Consider the following 14,173-nt stretch of genomic DNA (forward strand, 5'->3'; position numbering starts at 1 on the left):
TCCTTTAATTCAACTGCAGATCCTCCTATGCATTGGTTGGTGTCTGCACAGGCTTATTTTAATGCTTCATTAGGGAAGTACAGGAGGGGGTACAATTTTATGTGCCCTCTGCAGGTACTGGCAAGGGTTAGAGGGCTGACACCAGAACATGTCCAACCTAAGGATCATACAAATTATAAGACATTTTATCAGCCAATAAACTCACAAGTATCACTGCTGACTCATGTAGAAGACTATATAGGAGCCTCCTCTGAACAACTTTCCTCCAAGTTTAATAATGGCATGTAAGCTGCTATATGTGGCCCTCACTTAAGGATTTACTTACACAACCAGTTTAGTTGATCTCTCCCAGGGCATTCATTATACCTCCTTTAACAACATATGTCCATGGAAAGTACAAATGATATATTTTCTCATTGTGAAATCACAATTTTGCAGTTTATTTAGAGGCGTGGAATGTACAGCTCCCCAGCTGTGGTTAAATTAGAGATCCCTGTATCCCATTGACACTTCTCTTTTAATGGGCCCTGAGTGTTTATGTTTGCACAGTAAAGGAACAAAGAGAAATTAATCATAGTCAACAGACATTTGCATATTTAAGGGTTCGGTTTAACAGAGTAGAAACTGTCTGACTATATGGCACTGAGGTAGACCATCTATGTCTCTCCTACCCATGTTCTATCTTGTCTTCTCTCCCTGTGTAATATGTTGCTGAGTTTGCATATTCCACACCCCATTTGTCCTGTATATTCATGCATAACCTTGCTCATACTAATCCATCAGTGACCTTGTCTTTGCAGCAGTGGGGGACAAGCCATAGCTGCTAAGTGAAAGAGAGAGATGGAGGGATGTTGTCTTCTGGAGCTGTGCCAACACTGCAGCAGTTGCACCCTGCTGCCTGCAATATGTAACCACCGGAGCAGAGAAAAGGGACACCCCCCCAAGCCAACACAGAAACCACAAAAGCCACCTTTAGCCATCCAATAGACATGTGCAATTGTCCTTACGATATAAACATGGAGCATAATGTATTTATTGCTGGCCGTGAGCCATGACAATGAAGGTTTATAGATAAAGTTACCTAGTTGGCACTATGTCACCTACTTCTCTTGTGTATCATTTCTTGCCTGTGCCAATTTCTGTACGAGCATGCTTAGCTTTCGGAATGGTGAGCAAAGGGAGTTTTGCAATGTCAGCTCTTTAGTTATTAAACTTCTGTCAGCTGAACTTATGCAGCTCTGGAAACTTGAGCACTTCTTGCTTTGGAACATAACTAGCAATATCAGATAGTAGTGTCGGACTGGGATGCCAGGGGCCCACCAGAAAACCTTAGACTGTGGGCCCACGTTCCGAACTATTATTCCTCCTTTCCTCACTCAACCTCTTTACTCTTCTAGTCTTTTATCACTACATACTATCCTTTATTCTTACATTATTAAGTCCCTTAAGAAATAGGGAATGACTATGAAATGGGCCAAATAGTTACAAGCAAGAGGCCCACTGACACCTGGGCCCACCGGGAGTTTTCCTGGTATCCCAGTGGGTCAGTCCGACATACTAAGGCTTAGCAATGCCTTCAATGTCTACAGAGTGATTTTGCTAAATCTATGAACCATTCATTTCACACAAACATCTAACAGGTTCTAACATAACAAGCCATACCCAACAATGCCAATGTTTGTACATGGCGTAACTGAATCAAGGAAGGAAAATAATGCTAGACATACACATAGTACCATGCATATAATGTACAGAAAATTAACTTTATTGGGAAAAAAAGTTCCCACAATGGACTTTGACAATGTTTAAAAGACCATAACCTGAGACATGTGTATGTCTCCTTTTTTCTTCTAGGTCAATAAAAATAGGGCTCTTATATGGCTGAACTTTGTGTACTTAAGCCAAATATAAAACTCAGCTATCATGTATAATAAGAAAACATCAGATAATCTGTTTTGAACAATCGACCCTCAAACTCGGAATTCAATCAATTTATTAGTAGTAACCATAACATGGACCCAAGAACCCTACACCAACATTTCCATGATCTCCTAAATCTCTGCACTGTAACAGGCTCTGTAGGACCCAATCTTCACATCAATTTACATTAAAGGACTGCTCTCATTGGCATCACAAAGTGAGGAGGGTAGTAAGGTAATTGGTAATTGGAGAAATCTATTTGGAATTATTTCAAGCTAGTTTTAAGTAATTGTTTTGGCTCAGGTCAGTTTGTTCTGACATGGCTGTCATACATGTTGCTCATATGACTGATACTGAACATGCACTTTGCAATGATAAGTATTTTAGCATCAACAACACTTCTCTATTGCTTCTAAGGGGGCCCAAAGCAATGAATAAGGGCCAGGATTTAGCAGAGCTTAGAATGCCATTTGGAGATGAATGTTTGGGTATTATAAGAACTACTGAGGGGTGATTGTTACAAGCAGGTGTCCATATCTAACTACAATCTTGTTATACGCTATCTGGGGGTTTTAACAGCCTAAATAGTCTGAAAGCCTATGAAGAACAAGATCTTCTGAACACAAGATGTGTGCAATTGAAATTGTAAGGACAATTATAAAAAAATAAATGTGAAATATTCTGAGAGGTAGGAGAAACATGTATTATATAAATATCAAAACTTTGGAAGGATTTTTGGAAAGACAGATATTCAAAATAAAGTTCTAAACATAGACGTTTTCACTAATGTGACATATATAGCCTTTAAGAAGGGTAAGGTTTGAGCAAAGAAGTCTGTTATTTGCAGCCTTTCGATCAGATGTTTACTAGGATAAATATTATTGAAATGATACCTACGTTTTTATACCTAAGAACCCTCCAGATTTGCCTGGAGGCTCAAAACCATTAAATCAAATACCAGTATTCCAGGGACACCAAAGACTTCATAAAACAGCCAACACCTAATTATTTCAGTAAAGTCTCACTAGTGGGTTGACTTAACCCCATCCTAAAGTAGATTATGAATTGTTCCACCAGCCCTATACCAAACTTCTGTGGTAGAATTTCACCTACTTGTTACACTGTTCTTTACTAACATAGTATTTCAATCTCCAACAAAAAGTCAACCACTGATTCAAATCCCTCTCTAATTCTTCCATCAACTTCATCACTGAATCACCTGTAGTTTTACTACTGATTGATCCAGCTTCAACCCTAACTAATACAACAGTCCCAGAAGAGTCTTGCCTACATGTACCAACACCCTCAATCCTAATACAGCCAATTCCTTCCAACAAACCCATTATAACTGGATTGTAGAGTCTTCCCTATCCATTTCAAAAAGTCGATCTTTAAATTGTTTAGTACAATTCCCCTGTCCTTCTCAGAAAAACACATTACTAACTACTTCTTTAGAATATCCCCTTGCCTTTATCAATTGGCTCTGCATCAGAGCACCTGGCTTATTTATATCAAACAACTTTCTTGACTGGCTTAGTTACTCCAGGGCTTACCCAAGTATTGCCAGCAACTCACCCCAATCTGCTCTTCGCTGACTAAATCCAGGATTCAATTAGCTGAAGCTGGGACAATATCTTCTTGCTGCAGATAAAATGGCTCAGTTCAATCAGATAGGACAGCTTGTACAATTTCCAGGAAAATCAGTTTCCTTGCAACCCCCCCCCCCCAAAAAAATCTCCTGTCCATTTGAGCTCAATCCTGATCAAGCTTTGTAAGGCTTAACGGTTCTCAAATTACAACCAGCTCAAAATTACAAGGGTGTTGCTCATAGCAAGAACCCCAATACATAGGAAATGTAGAGAAAGATACAGGGTTTATATGTATTCCTATTATGTATGGGCATTTGTTTTGTGCAGTTGTATGCATTCAAGACAACTCATCTCTTCCCAATGGCGAAATACACAGACCACACAACATAGCAAATGAAGCATAGCAAATAAATTGAACATTTGAAGCTGCTTCCGCTGAACTTAGTTTGTTGCCCCAATGTTTCCTTTCTTTGTTATACTAACACTTTTCTTAGAATTACAATCAATTCCTTAATTATCCAGAAAATCCTTCTTTGTGATCCTTTGCAAGTTGTTTAGTCTTTCATTACCAGCCAAGATGCCTGTTCAATGGTTTTAGCTACTTCCCCAAGTGGTGCCATACATCATTGCATAAGTCCAAAATGAGCTGCTCTAACCATACTCTGTAGCTCCAAACACACTACTAAGTGAGTATCTGGAACCTCCTGGCCCACTTATAATCACAAATGGTGCATAAGTTCTCTGTTCAGGAAGTAAATGACAAGATACATGGGAAATTGATAAAATGACAGAACTTATAAATACAAGTGACAATGATCTTCTCTCTTTTAATCCTCAGACTATGACTACTCTGGAGTCCCAGTCAGCCAAGGATAATTGAGAATTATTGCCAAGTTTTGGAAACATCTGTAAATGAGTAGCCAATGCCCATCTTTCCTGGTTAAAGCTTTCTTCGAGAATAAAGGCCTATAGCTTCTTACTCAACAGCGTGGCCATGTTGCCAGTGGGTTCCAACTCTCTAAATGGAATGGAATGCTCTACTTTGACAGAATTCGCTATTATTTATGTTCCTAAGAATGAGCAGCTTATTTGTTTGCTCTCACGACTTGTGTGAACTTTTCCACCCCAGAATGTGTCTATAAGGAGTAAAGTGCATGAGAAGCCCAAAACTAAATTAATCCTACCCAGTGTAGAGTTCACCAGCTTAACAGGCAATAACATTTCAATAAAGGTAAACAGTGAATCCATAGTACAATCTTGGGATTATCGATTGAGTTTTCAGGTCAGTCTGTGGAGTATCAAGTAGTTCATCTCTGGGCCGAAGCCAAAACAATTTCCGTTCTAAGCTTATGTAAGATTGAGTTGGAATTTATAGACCCTATGGCAGAGGATTGGTATGTGCCATGTGTCAGCAGTGAAATAATTTGGCTGTAGATAGAGGAGAAAATTGTCCCAGTAATCTCTGCTAAGCTTGACTCAAAAATCACTTCTGAGTATCAACCTTCTTCAGCTATGAATTCCAAATCAGGAGGACAACTAGCTTTCCCAGTATCAGCATGAAGTGATTGAAGTCTACCTCTGTGCCTACCCTGTCAGAATATAGATTGTCCCTGCACCGGCCTCTCCAGCTATTGTTTACCTACAAAAGCCAAAATAGTCACAGTGCAGATAATAGCAACAATAAACACTTTATGTTATTCCTTGTAACCCTTTAGATATTACAGGGTCCCTGAAAGAGAATTTTTTTATCCTAGGCTGCACCATTGCTAAGACTGGAACTATAGACACAGAATAAAAGGCATTATGAATTTTTCAGTGGTGGGGACGCTTGAAATGACATCTATGGGGTCATTTAGATATGCCAAAATACCCCTTTCTGCACTTCTGCTTCAAACATATTTATTATTATTTACTGATCAGAAAAGCAGTAGTGGGCAGCTCAATATCCCATAGTCTGAGCCTCTTCCCTGTCACCATCTTTCTTTACTATGCCCATACTAATCACAATCTTATCTTTTACACAGATGTTTCCCCTAATTTCCTTGGGGAAGTGGGCAGATCTGTCCCTGTAATACCCTAGATGGGGACAGAGCAAGGGGTGTGGCAGGGTCTGCCATAGACATAGCCATAAGTCACCCGGATTCAGTTCCCTTGATTTTGACATGTCTGCATCTACCATACTACCATATTATACATACTATCCCATAGTTACAACCTTTTCTTCCCTCGCCATCTTGCCTTACAATAGACACTATCCTACCATTCAGCCCCTTCTCCAGTCAGTATATTGCCTGAATATACTCACGGTACAACAATGAGAGTTCCATTTTCATGTCTCTATCATACATTAATATACACAGTGTCCTACTTTTAAGACATTAGGTACAATTGTGGAGAGACATGACCTTAGTTTAATTTCCCTCTCTGTACAACTACACACATCACTGCTTTGTTGTACCTTCTTGCTCCCCTCCAAATACAGATCTGGGTGTCTGTACATCTCAGGATCATTACAATAGGCAATCGATCAGTTAGGATCAGTATTACTAGAAGACTAGGTCCTACATCAGCCTCTCTGATGAGTTCCTTAGACAGCTTCAGAGTTTGGCCTCCTCTGGCACCACTAGAAAATATCAGTGGCCCTTCTGGGAATTCTTATTAAATTTCTTGGTGCTCATCTGCTTGTGTTTAAAGGGATACTGTCATGGGAAAATTTTTTTTTTCAAAATGAATCAGTTAATAGTGCTGCTCCAGCAGAATTCTGTACTGAAATCCGTTTCTCAAAAGAGCAAACAGATTCTTTTATATTCAATTTTGAAATCTGACACGGGGCTAGACATATTGTGAATTTCCCAGCAGCCCCAAGCCATACGACTTGTGCTCTGATAAACTTCAGTCACTCTTTACTGCTGTACTGCAAGTTGGAGTGATATCACCCCCCTCCCTTTTCCCCCCAGCAGCCTAACAACAGAACAATGGGAAGGTAACCAGATAACAGCTCCCTAACACAAGATAACAGCTGCCTGGTAGATCTAAGAACAACACTCAATAGTAAAAACCCATGTCTCACTGAGACACATTCAGTTACATTGAGAAGGAAAAACAGCAGCCTGCCAGAAAGCATTTCTCTCCTAAAGTGCAGGCACAAGTCACATGACCAGGGGCAGCTGGGAAATTGACAATATGTCTAGCCCCATGTCAGATTTCAAAATTGAATATAAAAAGATCTGTTTGCTCTTTTGAGAAATGGATTTCAGTGCAGAATTCTGCTGGAGTAGCACTATTAACTGATTCATTTTGAAAAAAAATGTTTTCCCATGACAGTATCCCTTTAAGCTCTGCACATGCATGCTGTGCTAATCACTGCTAAATAGACACTTGTCTGGGACTTATAATGCCCACTATGACTATGAAGGAACATCGCTGCCATCAATGCCCTGGAGAATCACTAGGGAACCAGGCAACCATTCCTGCCTTAATCAAGGGATACAATATGTAGGTAGGTATTGCCTGCCTTTGTTTTTATGCATATGCTAATGCAAGCTGCCTCTGTGTGGTGAGTGCCGACATCTTTCGGTGGAGATCGGTCATTTGGTCGATCGGACTGGTTTGATTTTGACCCAACCCGCCGAAGCCCATTTCACATCGTAATCGGATCATTCGGCCGTACGGCTGAATGTTCAGATTGCCCCCGATATAGCCATGTTCGGTAATGGCATATCGGGGAAAGATCTGCTCATTTGGCGATGTATGGGGCTCTCCGATGGGTTTCTCCCAATTTATATCTGACTGAAAATCGTCCAGTTGACAATTGGCCAGGTTTAAAATCCTGTTGTCCGACCACCTGCATGCTCGACGTTGTGATCTGATCGCTGGCCTTAGTTTCCATGATCAGATCAGCCAGATATCACCCACCTCATGGTGGGAATATCGGGATGAGATGCACTTGTTTGGCGACCTCACCAAACAGTAGGTGTGGCCAGAAGATGTAACACTGAAAGACAAAATGCTCTGAAGTTAAAAAAACATGGTGCTTTGCACCGTTTTTATATATATATGTTTTAAAAAAGACCAGGAATACCAAATGCATGAACAGTCAGCGTGGCATTTTGGTCCCAAACGGGAAAGACCTATATGCAGGACACTGGGAAAAAACCCGGTGGGCCCTATCCCTCGCTCCACACAGCCGCCACTCCGAACCCCACACCCCTCGATTGCATAAAGAAGGGGAGAGGAAGGCAGAGTAGGATTTGCTGCTGGGGAGGGGGCCCTGATGTAGAATAATAATGGCATCAGGCCTTTGATGGTGACTGTATATAATGTGGGTCTGAGTGTCACACCTGCATCCAAATCAGAGGGTGTTTATCACAACAACTTGTTTTTCTGTCATATATCACCCATCCCCCACTCCTCTCTTGGAGTTTCTGACTACTGATTGCTGAAAAATGATAACCAATTATGTAAATTACTTGTTATTCACATCCTTTAAACTAAATGGGGGGGTGCTTTTATGACATATGAGAGGAGAGGTGTATTAGATGCATATGATTTAATGGAACAGAATATGATTCTCCATTGTTCCCTGTGACAGAGTCAATGAGCTACACAATACATTAAAGCTATGCTTATCCATCCATGTCAAAACTTTGATCCTCTGGTCTCATTGGTGTTCAATTATTATGGAGCCAGAGGCAGCGTCACTCTAAATCATTTCTGGCATCATAATTATTGAATCTCTTTGTATCTTGGCTTCCATGTGGCTTGTGATAACTACCAGGTGTACCATTGTGGTTCCTAGGACCTGTAGCCTGGATGTATGTCCTATACCCCAGCTGTCTGGTTGCCCCAATGAATAAGATGCAGGGAAAATGTTCAGGCAGATGAACCCCAGGAACATACCAGTATCTCCCAAGGGAAATATTACAAAAACATATACTGGGTGAGATACTACAAGCCCCTCATTTTATACCAGGTCATGAAAGTAATGAACACAACAGAAACCCATACTGTACACTGTCCATGGCCACAAAGTCAACTAATGGTTCAGTCTCTTTCTATAAACTGCAGAGACATGTCTGGAGTATTAAACCCTAAGTTAGGCCTGTTAAATACAACCTATTATTGGCTCACATGAATCCTTCATTCAAGAACATTCAATGTGATTTATTGTGCGAACCTTAGAACATTAGAACCTTCTCAAGGCAAGGCCAACGAATAGCCAATCAAGGAATGAATGTTTACCATTCATACACTGAGAGTATAATAGAAACAGTAATTGAAAGTACAGGTATGGGATCCCTTATCCGGAAAACCCGATATCCAGAAAGCTCCCAATTACGGAATGGCGGTCTCCCATAGACTCCACTTTATCCAAATAATCCAAATTTTTAAAAATGATTTCCTTTTTTTCTGGAATAATAAAACAGTAGCTTGTACTTGATCCCAACTAAGATATAATTAATCCTTATTGGAAGCAAAATCAGCCTATTGGGTTTATGTAATGTTTAAATTAATTTCTAGTAGACTTAAAGCATGAAGACCCAAATTACGGAAAGATCCATTATCCGGAAAACCCCAGGTCCCGAGCATTCTGGATAACAGGTCCCATACCTGTACATGAATAAATACTTCAAACATGTCATAAAATGTATACATTATGAAGCCAGTAAACTGCAGCTGAGTTTGGGTCCTCATCTCTACCAATTCCAAGCCTTTTCCAATCAAAACCCATCAGGAAATTCATTGATGCTGGGAATTATTTAGCATTTTATCCACCCTTTTGCTTTGTGATCTTTTAATGATCAATTCTCTAACTGAACCTTGAGCAAAAGATAAAGGGGCATGGCTTTGAGATGTTGGGCTCTTGTTAAAGATGGGTACATGGCCATGGGTGGGGCACGGTCATACTAAAGCACATCTATTTCATGAATGATCATACTGTTGAAATAACAAGTATACAGGCTAATTGCCCCTATATATTATTTAAAGGAGCAATTACAGTAACTGTATCTGCGTGGCTTTTGCATTCCTGAAACATGAACCAAAAGTGAAGGTCTATAATGTCCTTTGACATTATGCAGTGGCAACCACTAGAGCAGGGACAAACAAATACCGGTGCACCAACTGTTGCAGAACACTTACCTCCCCCCTGGGGCGTAACTACAGAGGAAGCAGACCCTGTGGCTGCAGGGGTCCCCCGAGAGGTTTCGGAGGACCCATGAGGCCCTAATAAATTAGCAATTTCAGCATATATTGGTAAGACAGGACAACCACTGGATATGTTGGCAGCCCAAAATTAATGTGGGGAACAGTATCATCTAGTTAAACCACTGCCTCCCCCGTCTTCAAACAGGTATAGGGTTTAGGGAACATAAAAATAAAAATACACTGCATCCATAAGCTGACTGAATGTTCCAAACTCCACTGCATCCCACAACATTGTATCTATATTCCAGCCCTGGGAGTTGTAGTTCAGAAATTATAGCTCAGACCAAGAGACCATTGAAAGCAAATGTTTTTTTATCTGCTGTTCTTGATGAGTAAAATAAGGCTTATTCCCATATCTAATGGTCACTTGGTTCAAAAGCTATTCTTAATTAAACATTCCGCCATTTGCAATGACATATTAACCTCTAGAGGTCACCCTTTCATTCTATGAAAAGGATTTCAAATAAACCACAAAGTCTGTTTTCATTATTATGAATAAAATTGTACAGTTGAAAAGGGTACTTTATACCGAATAAAGCACATGTTTAAAAGTGACCAATACATAAAGCTACAGTATATAACCACTGCTTCTGTCTGTATGTACAGAACAACCTATGGGCCAGAGCTGAGTCTATAAGAAAAATACAAACTCCTAGATGAGATTAGCGAGAATGCCCCCATCTTGGTGATCCTGAAAGATTTTCCTGTCTGTGAGACCCCTGAGCCCTGCAGTCATGAATCATCAGGGTTACACCCTACTATAAAAAAATGAATATGAAAGTCTAGTGGAACATTCAGTTCAGGGGGCAATATTAGCCTTCTAACAGTATATATATATATCCTTGTCCCCAACTTCACAGGGATCCTGCATCCTATTTCTTGTGGTTCTTTATTCTCTCTATGGATCTCTCTTTCTCCCCATAACTCTCCTCCCTCCCTCCTTCACAGTCATTCTTCTATCAGAACCTCCATTTTGCAGATGCTGATATTTCAGCCCATTTCAGTCCTGTCTCTGGTGCTTGATTCACTGTTGTACATCAAGGTCATCTAATTATGACATTTGTACTTAACAGCCCATCACTCCTGACAGCTGGAAGCATTGTCTTTGGGATGCAGGGAGTTTCAGTTCAACAATATCTGGAGGGTCATAGATTGGACATAATTGCTTGTTGCCTTGCCTGAGCCTTCTTGCAATGCTGGGACCCTCAGATCTTTAATATGGGCCCTGATTTTGTCTCCCTCCCCCCCCCTCTCTCTCTAATGACACTGGTCCTGTTCCCTTCCTTCCTCCCTCTCTTGCAATGCTGCAATGCTCTCTCTCCCTCTCTCCCTCTCTCTCTCTCTCGGCTTTGTTCATGTTCCCCTGTCTCTCTCTCTCTCTGTCTCTCTCTCTCTCTGTCTCTGTCTCTCTCTCTCTCTTTCGCTCTCTCTCACTCTCTCTCTATCTCTAAAGACACTGGTCCTGTTCCCCCCCCTGCCTCTCTCTCTAATGACACTGGTCCTGTTCTGTCCTTCCTCCCTCTCTTGCAATGCTCTCTCTCTCTCTCTCTCTCTCTCTCTCTCTCTCTCTCTCTGTCTCTCTCAAATGACACTGGTCCTTTTCTCTTTGTCTCTCTCTCTCTCTCTCTCTCTCTCTCTCTCCCTCCTCTCTCTCTCTCTCTCTCTCCTTCCCTCTTTCTCTCACTCTCGGCTTTGTTCATGTTCCCCTCTCTCTGTCTCTCTCTGTCTCTCTCTCTCATGACACTGATCCTGTTCCCTTCCTCTCTCTCTCTCTCTCTCTCTCTCTCTCTCTCTCTCCCTCCCTCTCTCTCTCTCTCTCTCTCTCTCTCTCTCTCTCTCTCTCTCACTCACTCTATCTCTAAAGACACTGGTCCTGTTCCCCCCCCCTGCCTCTCTCTCTAATGACACTGGTACTTTTACCTTCCCCTATCCCCCTCCTCTATTCCTCAATAGCACATTCAGCCATCAGTCTCCCTCTGTCTCTGCCATCTTTTCACCCCCCCACCAAACCCACCCTGTGATCTGTTATTTTCCCATTGCCTCAATCTTTCATTTCCCTTCATCTCTTTGAATCTTTTCATTTCATCAAGGTTACATCTGACATATCTTTGATCTTTTGCCTTGTTCCAAACACAGAATTGTATCTACCCTCCCCGACTCAACGTTAGTAGGCAGGGATTATCCTCTCTCATATCCATGCCATATGTTCCAACCCCTCACCCCCTCAGAATACAATAGGGGGATCTGAGAGCATGCGTAAAATACAGCAGAGCATTACATAAAGCACCCACATCCTCACTGTGGCATATAGGTCACCTATTACATGCTGTATAACTACAAAGGTGTAGCATTTGCACCTATGTAAAATTTGTGTTTCATTTTAAATGATACTTATGATGTCTTGCGTATGTGTACACAGCAGTGTGTAGCGCAGGGAGTGTGTAGTATTGAGTGTGTGTAGGAGGCCCGTGTGTGTAGCAACTATGACCTTGAACAATGACATTCTGTACCCCTGGGCCTTGAGTACCTCGCTCTCACCCACAGAAGCAGAGATAATGCTAATGGATTTTGGCAATAGCATAACATCACAGTTTCACAATGCAACTAAAATCAAACGTTTCTATGCAGGTAGATTATTCCTTTCTATGCAATCATATTAATCATAAAGCACCCATGCATCACTAAATACAGGAAGGTTTCAAGAATCATTCATTTTAACCCTTTCTCTAAATATAAAATCACAAAAGTACATTCATTCTGTGCAGCCTCCCAATTATGGACTTTAACTGTCTCCTTCTGTGCCACCTCCCTGGTCAGTTATTTTTTAGGTCCATGCTAATGGCTCCCCAAGTGGAGATTGTGAACCAGATGATTAGCTCTACTGCAGGGCACTGGGAGACAGATATCACATTAGCGAGTTAAATGTGAGCATGGCATGGCTTGTATTTCTGCAAGGGGGGAGATGGGACACGTGATAATAGCCTACAGCTGAGGTTAGTGCTGGGAAGAGCAATGCTCTGCAGATTTACACTGCACCAGTCTCCCCAATGACCTTCATGTGCCCTTCCCCATGTGAAGCTTGCCTGGCTGATGGATTTATTCTGATACCCACTGAATTCTATGACACATATGGCCTCTCTGATGGTTTCCTTTTTTAACCTCTTCACTCCCAGGGTCAAACCCATACCATTTCTCTGCTGTCAGGGGCAGAGATGTGTCCGGACATACATATAGTTGCTTGTCTAAGATATCACTAACTCATCCCTGCAGTCTCCATTTCCCCATTTCTCATCTTTCTCTGTGGCTCTCTCCCCTTCCAAACGTCCCTCTTTGTTACAAATGACCTCATCTCGTTCCTCTCCTTTCTCTGCATCCCATCTTCCCTCTTCTGTCTTGTCTCCCCTGTATTCACAGACTGCCACTGCACAGCCCTACGTACCCCACTGTCCCCCATCCAATGCACCTATCGCCTGTCTTTTATCTTGCCTCTTATGGGTCTTTGCAAGGTTGCACCGATGCAGGGAATGTGCAGAGCATGGCGCAGACTGGGGATGGCAGATTATTGAGCAGCCACAGAAGGGGCTCAGCTCAGTAGCAGGGATTGCAGGCAGCTTTAAACTGGGGAAGGACGGGCTCTGCTGCCACAGCGACTACACCAGAGGTTCAGCACCACGTCGCTGTCCGCACTCAGCAATTACAAAGCGAAAAGGAGAGGGTGACCCTTAGTTCTGCTTCTAATACAGCCTCTCTTATACTCACCCCCATGGCTTTTTCTCAGGCAAGGACCAGATGTGGATGGAATCCTTCACAGGGGAATGGCGGGTAACCTGAGCCCAAAAAAGAAGGGAAAGAGACAGAGAGAAGAAGAAGAGGGGACTAGAGAAGAGAGGAGGAGGAGGAGAGAGGCAGCTGAGGATGAAGCGGACTCAGCTCTGTGCTTAGGGAGGCAGCTGCTCCCTCTCTCTCCCCCTCTCACACAGTTGGTCCCTCATATGCTGCAGTCACTTAGGCCACACCCTCAGGAGCCTCTCAGCCAATCCACAGCTGCCATTTATCCTCCCTACCTCATACTACCATGCATCCTCCCCTTTTATTGCAGCTGTTACCTTGTTGAAGGTGAGTGTAAGTGTGCAAGAGAAAGTGCAAGTGGAGTGTGAGGATGGGTGAGTGTGTTAGGATGAGGAAGAGGGCAGTTTATCAGGAAGAGTAGGGGTGGGGTGAGAGACTGTGGGTAGGTGTGGAAGTTCCTGGAGCAGGCTAAGATGAATGTATGTAGAAATCTGGGACAAGAAGATATGTATGGTTAGGGAGGAAGATGAGCTCGGTGGACATTGCTGTGAGAGGAGATGCAAGTGTGTATGGCATGGGTAGGTTGGTTTAAGAAAGTGAATGAAAAATAATTAAGTGTGAAAGTATAAGAAAGTCTGCGAGGAAGTAAGTGTAAAATTGTAGTGTGA

At 42.1% G+C, this 14,173-nt stretch overlaps 1 protein-coding gene across 1 annotated transcript in view; it reads right to left on the reverse strand.

The window, feature by feature from the left end:
* Window positions 1–13,688, reverse strand: part of LOC108697760 (sodium/potassium-transporting ATPase subunit alpha-3) — a 30,996-nt gene extending 17,308 nt beyond the window's left edge. The window contains exon 1 of the mRNA XM_018228107.2: window positions 13,476–13,688. Within this exon, the coding sequence (XP_018083596.1) occupies window positions 13,476–13,481 (6 nt within the window). The 5' untranslated portion in view covers window positions 13,482–13,688. The remainder of the gene's footprint in view (window positions 1–13,475) is intronic.
* Window positions 13,689–14,173: the final 485 nt, after the last annotated feature.

Source organism: Xenopus laevis, chromosome 7S (assembly GCF_017654675.1).
Source record: "Xenopus laevis strain J_2021 chromosome 7S, Xenopus_laevis_v10.1, whole genome shotgun sequence".
In the NCBI taxonomy this organism is placed as follows: domain Eukaryota; kingdom Metazoa; phylum Chordata; class Amphibia; order Anura; family Pipidae; genus Xenopus; species Xenopus laevis.